The sequence below is a fragment of the Condylostylus longicornis genome, unplaced genomic scaffold, assembly GCF_029603195.1.
Source record: "Condylostylus longicornis isolate FDR11 unplaced genomic scaffold, ASM2960319v2 ptg000165l, whole genome shotgun sequence".
NCBI classification, from domain to species: Eukaryota; Metazoa; Arthropoda; class Insecta; order Diptera; family Dolichopodidae; genus Condylostylus; species Condylostylus longicornis.
In genome coordinates this window covers 81782-87820 of record NW_026578133.1, presented here as the reverse complement: position 1 = coordinate 87820, position 6039 = coordinate 81782, and the positions used below count along the sequence as shown (strand labels likewise).

The 6039-nt window shown below is 38.2% G+C and overlaps 1 protein-coding gene across 1 annotated transcript; it reads right to left on the bottom strand.

Moving 5' to 3' along the window:
- Nucleotides 1–3963: 3963 nt before the first annotated feature.
- LOC129616263 (craniofacial development protein 2-like) lies at nt 3964–5412 on the bottom strand. The gene has a single exon (XM_055531821.1). The coding sequence runs from the start codon at nt 5410–5412 to the stop codon at nt 3964–3966; it is 1449 nt and encodes a 482-aa protein (XP_055387796.1).
- Nucleotides 5413–6039: the final 627 nt, after the last annotated feature.

Sequence of the window (6039 nt, the reverse complement as noted above, 5' to 3'; positions counted from 1 at the left end):
GTTTACTAAAGACAGAAAAAAGAAATTAACAGGAATTTCGATTCAATTGTCGGGAAACATATTTAAAAAAGGATCACAAAATTACGTAAAATAACTTAAGGTTAATAAAAAAGGTAAAAACACAGGAGGGAAGTTTATGAGAACATGCAGGCTTAGAAATCCAACAAGCTCTACCTTACCTGTTGAACACGGATAAAGGCTCTTTAAAAGAATTGCTTGACCAATCAGACTAAAATATCATTTTAATTTCAAAATAGTACATATATTATTTTAAACACATAAGATAAAAAAGAAAGGGAAACAAAACAAATATTATACCTAATTTTTTATAAAAATTAAGTGAAGTATAATATTTCTAGTTCAGATAGAGTTTAATTTTTGTTCCTTCAATTAGAAAAAAATCAGCTTTGATAAGGTGCGTGTGTAGCGTACGAAATAAAACTTTTTTTCGAAGAAAAAGAGTTTTATTTTACTTGTAAAGACAGAACGATGTAATTGTAGGCAGTCCTGTGCCTAATTGCAGCATGAATTTTTGAAAGAAAAATTTTTTTGTCAATTTTTTTTTCACATCAATATTGAGCAAATTTTCCTAGAAATATCATTTACTGGAATCGCACTAAAATTATTCAACTTTTTAAATACGTATTAATAAATTAGAAAATTTATGAGTTTTTGTGAAAAAAATACTTTTCAATTCTCTTTTCACCTCAATATCAAATGAATTTAGGGAGACAAAGGTTGGCATGGGTCCTAGTTGGCATGGGTCCTAGTTGGCATGGGTTCTAGTTGGCATGGGTTCTTATTTTCCTAACATGTGAAGCTGTAAATGCTAGGAAAAGCTTTTTGGAAACATCAGCTCTGCCAAAAAATCCGACTGTCACCTCCCAGAAAGTACGTAACATAGTTATCTGCCGGGTGTCCCCTGGAAAACTTACTTAGTAAGGCTGACGAGAGCGGGTGAAAGCGAGTACTCGGCGCTTAATCCGGGTTTCGTTGGTTAGAAAGCGCGCGGGCGGTAAATCCAGAAATGTCTGACCTAGAGCAGGCGGCTCCCTGGTCTGCGTCTGATTCCTGAGCGACGACAGTTTTTGACTCCTGGCAGAAGGTATGAAATGCAAACATTAATCATTTGTGCAATAGAGAAAACAAAAGGATTTGATACGCCAGATAAAATTTGATTTGATCAGGAGGAACGCGAAAACCCGGCGTTCACTACCTACATCTGATGTACGAATTTTAGAAAATAATAAAACTAGAAAAGTGGACTAAAGAACACTCAAACTCCTCAAACCAAGAAGGAAATAAACATAAGTAAAGCTCGAGCCAAAAAAATTGATGATCAGAATGTTGACATACATAAAAGTATTAACCAACTAGAACAGCTCTGTGTGGCTTTTAAAAACGAGGTTCTTCAACTGAGGACTCCGAATGAGAAGCCTAAGAAAGTGAAACATGGACAAAATAAAAGCAATAATTGTAATGATAGTAGTCATAAAGAAAAAGACGTTACAACACAAGCACAGCAGGTGAAACGGATTGGAAAACAGTAAAAAAAAAAAAAGCGGAATCATCTCCGGAAGTGCTCCAGGTGACGCTTAACGCTGAGAAAGCGGATGTTCCTGATTCAAAAAATCGAAGCGATGTCACGAGAAACTCTAGACCGCCTCCTGTAGTCATAAGTAATGTAGTTGAGTATAATCAAATAGAGTCAACATTAAAAAATAAAGACATCAATTATAAAATTAAAATGGTGAACAACAATTAATTTAAGTTCATTGTAAATTCCGAAATGGATTACAGGAACCTTAAATTCCGAAATAGATTACAGGGCCATAAATGGATCTGGACTAGAATGGCATACCTATGAAAAAAAACATGTCAGACCAGTAAAAGTCATTGTAAGAAATCTTCATCCCAGTTGTAAACCGGAAGATATAAAAGAAGACTTAAACACTTAACATCAGATTGTAGTAAGGAGTACTGCAGCAAGATACTCTAATTGTACCCACCCAGCAAACTATAGGGGATGCCTTGTAACTAAGGAGCTGCAGAAACGTAGGGATAACATCGAGGCAATTTAACTCGAGAAAAGTCTCAAAAGATGTACATACAAGGACGTTCTCCAAACGAAAACCGATGACAGTGACACAAGCAACAAAGCCAGTGACGTGAGTGTTTTGTATAAAATGCAAAATATGATGCAGAGCTTGATAGGTATAATGGACAAAATCTCTCAGAGGTTGAGCATTTTGAAGAGCGAGGCAAAAAAATTGAATACATAAAACGCTGGTAAATGATGGCACGAGGTGATGTTAAAATAGCGGCATGGAATTGCAAAGGTATCACAAATAAAAAGAACATGTTCGAAGTTTTTCTACATACACAGAATACAGACATGTACCTCGTGACAGAAACACATATGACTTTAAGAAGCAGGATTCAGTATCGAGGTTATAGACTTTACAACTTTAACCACCCTGAAAATATAGCGAAGAACGGAACGGCGATAATAATAAAAGAAAATATAGTGCATTGTGATCTGCACCAGATCCGGACCGAGGGAATGCAAATGACGGCGGTTCAGATCACTTCGACTAACCTAAAATTTAGAGTAGCTGCATTATACTGCCACCCCAGACTTAGAATAACTACAGAAATGTTTCAAAACGTTCTCGGCGACCTTTTTTTTTTTTTTTTGATACCCTTGTTAGTCCCCTAGGGAACATAGGGCTGCAACATAGCCTCTCCAGTTATCTCTGTTCTGTGCCAGTCTCTTTATTTGTGCCCAGGTTTTGCCTGTTTGTTCTATTTCTTTGTGCACACTTCCTTTCCAAGTCTCTTTTGGTCTTCCCACATTTCTTCGACCCTGGGGCCCCCATTCCAGAGCTTGACGTGCAACCGATGTTATTGGGCGTCTTAGAATATGGCCTATCCATCTCCATTTTTTCCTTCTTATTTGTGTTTCTATTGGTTCTTGTTTTGTCGTCAGCCATAGTTCTTGATTCATAATTCTTCTTGTAGAATATTTTACATATGATTTTGAGGCATTTGTTAACGAAGACCTGTATTTTTTGCATGTTAGCTTTGGACACCAACTATGTCTCACTTCCATAAAGCAGCACTGATTTAACACATGCGTTGAATATTCTTGTTTTGGTTCCACGTGCTATTAGAGTTGACTTCCAGGTTGCCCATAGCCTGCTAAATGCGCACCTAGCCTTAGCGATCCTATGTTCTATGTCTTTAGCAGTTCCTCCATCTGTTGTAATTGTACTGCCCAGATATTCAAACTCTGATACCTCCTCTATCGAAACATCCTGTACGTATATGGGGGCCTGGCTAGTATTATTAATTCTCATTAACTTGGTTTTTTCCTTGTTTATTTTGAGACCAATTATTTCTGTTCTTTCAACCAATTTGTTTATGATGTGCTGCATATCTTCGGCCGAGTGAGCCAGTAGAACGATGTCGTCGGCATATTCCAGGCTTTGTAATTTATGTGTGAGCTTCCAGCTGATTCCCTTTCGTAGTGATGCTGTTTCCCTCATGCATTTATAATTAGTTTTATTAGTTTGATGGGGATTCTATTTTTCTTAAGCGCAGCCCAGATTGCGTCTTGCCTGATCGTGTCGAAGGCACGTTCGAAGTCGACGAAAGCTGCGTACAGAGGACTGTTCCATTCTGCTGATTGCTCGATAATTAGTCTTATAGTGTTTGTGTGTTCGGTACAGCTCTGGTTCTGGCGAAAGCCCGCTTGTTCCTTTCTTAGATTCTTTTCTAATTTATCCACAATCCTGGCATGTACTATTAGGGCTATTATTTTTGTTACATTATTTAGCACTGTTATGCCTCTCCAATTTCAGCATTCAGATAAGTCGCCCTTTTTGGGTAGTTTAATTATTACTCCTCTTTTCCAATAACCAGAGATTTCTTCTTCTTGCCATATCTTTTCTATAATTGGCTTCAGTGCGTTGGCTGCTGTAATTTTTCCTGCTTTAAACAGCTCTGCAGGAATGCCATCAGTTCCCTCTGTTCTATTGAGTTCAGCTTTTTGATTGCCTCCACTATTTCCCTTATGGTTGGTGCCCCTCTTTCAATGGTAGGATCTTCTCTAATATTTGGCTCTTGGTCTTCGAGTTCTGTATTTTGGACATGTGTGTTGGTTTCTGCAAAGTAATCCTTCCATCTTCTCAGCTGTTCTTGGGTTGATGTGAGTAGACTGCCGTTCTTATCCTTTATAGGTCTTAGTTTCCGGTGATTCTTGTTTGAGAGAATATCTTTTTTTCTATGTAGCAGTCGGGCGTTATTCTGTTCTGCGGCTATTTGGGCATCTCTTGCTATGTCGTTGTAGAATTTTCTCTTATCTTTTCTAGCCATTTTCTTAATTTTTCTACATATTGAGCTATGTGAATCTTTTAAAGTCGGATCATTACTTATCAGAAGCTGTTGTCTTATGATTCTTCTTTGTTCTATAGCAGCCCATGTTTCGTCAGAGATCCATTCTTTCTTTTGATGGTTAACGGTGCCCAAGACTTCCTCACCAGATTGACGATATATGTCCTGTGTTAGTTTTTGATTTAAATTTTGACGTCTGCTAATTTTCTGCTGGACACTTGGTACAAATTCTTGCTTGGTAGCTTCTGTTCTCAACTTGCGAACGTCGAGCCGCTTTAGTCTACTACCTTCTGTGACTCTTTTGGCTGCTAGTTTGATTTTTATGTCTGCTGTTAGGAACATGTGGTCACTCTTGGCATCCGGTCCCCTCCCAGTTCTCACGTCCGTTAGTGACTTTACCCATCTCTGAGCGATACATATATGGTCTATTTGGTTTTTCGTTCTACCATCCGGGGATACCCAAGTGTATTTGGGTATTTCTTTGTGTGGGAATATTGTACCACCTATTACTAGACCGTGTTGTTCAGCTATATCTCTTAATCTTTCTCCGTTGTTGTTTCGTGTGCCAGTGCCACGCAGTCCTATTGTTGGCCAAGTTTTAACGCTACCCACCTTCGCGTTGAAGTCCCCCGTTAGTAGTAGTATGTCGGATTTGGGGACAGAGCTTAGTACTGATGTTAACTGCTCATAGAATTCGTCTTTGACCTCAGCCGTTGCGGTTTCTGTAGGTGCGTAGCATTGCACAATCGTGATTTTCTTCACTTTCGAGTTGAGTCGTGCAGATATTATTCTATTTGAGACGGGTTTCCATATCAATAAGCTCTTTCTGAGCGTTTTTTCTATAATTATGCCCACTCCATGTTCGCCAGCTGGATTTCCCGAGTATAAGAGGATGTTATTGTTCGAGGTTGATATTTCTCCCTGATCTGGCCACCTTATCCCACTCAATCCAAGTATTTTTACTTTATATCTAATCATTTCTTTCTCGATTTGGGCTAGTTTTGATTGTTCCTTCATTGTTCTTACGTTCCATTGTCCAATTCTTGTCCTATTTCGCCTGTCAAAGTTCGTTACCAATACTTCATCATTTATCCGAGGCTCTGTTTCCGTTTCTAGAATCGTTGATTTTCGCTGAGTCAAGTGATTAGCCTACCGCAGCTATCTACATTGGTCATGCATTGATGTTGATGCAACCTTTCGTCTAGTAGAGTGACGTCGTCAGTTCCTTTTTTCCGCCAGATGTCGCAGCATTTTTACCCATCCCTGACGATAAGATGTTTATTGGGTTGTCAAATGTCAACGGTGATAGTAGATGTCATTTTTGTGGTTGGCGTTAGTTGTCAGTTTTGTTTTGCCGCGCATTATTTGTATTTTTATTAGTTTTATATTGTATACTATTTTATTTTTTAATTATTTATAGGAATTATTGGATATTAAGGTATAGCTTTATTAATTATTGTATATTAACGATATTGTTCTATTTTAGGTATACGTATATTGGTTATTAAACAGGCTATATTGGGAACGCTATGGAAGAATGGGAAATTTCTCACCTTCTTCAGGTGTACCTTGTTCAGGTAGTTTTTCCCATCATTTTTATAAGTGCGCTCCCCGCAGGATTTGACCCTGCGACCCCCGGTTTGT

Bases quoted from the DNA above. Each gene is read 5' to 3' on its own strand.
- LOC129616263 (XM_055531821.1), bottom strand. From the start codon at position 5,412: ATGAAGGAACAATCAAAACTAGCCCAAATCGAGAAAGAAATGATTAGA.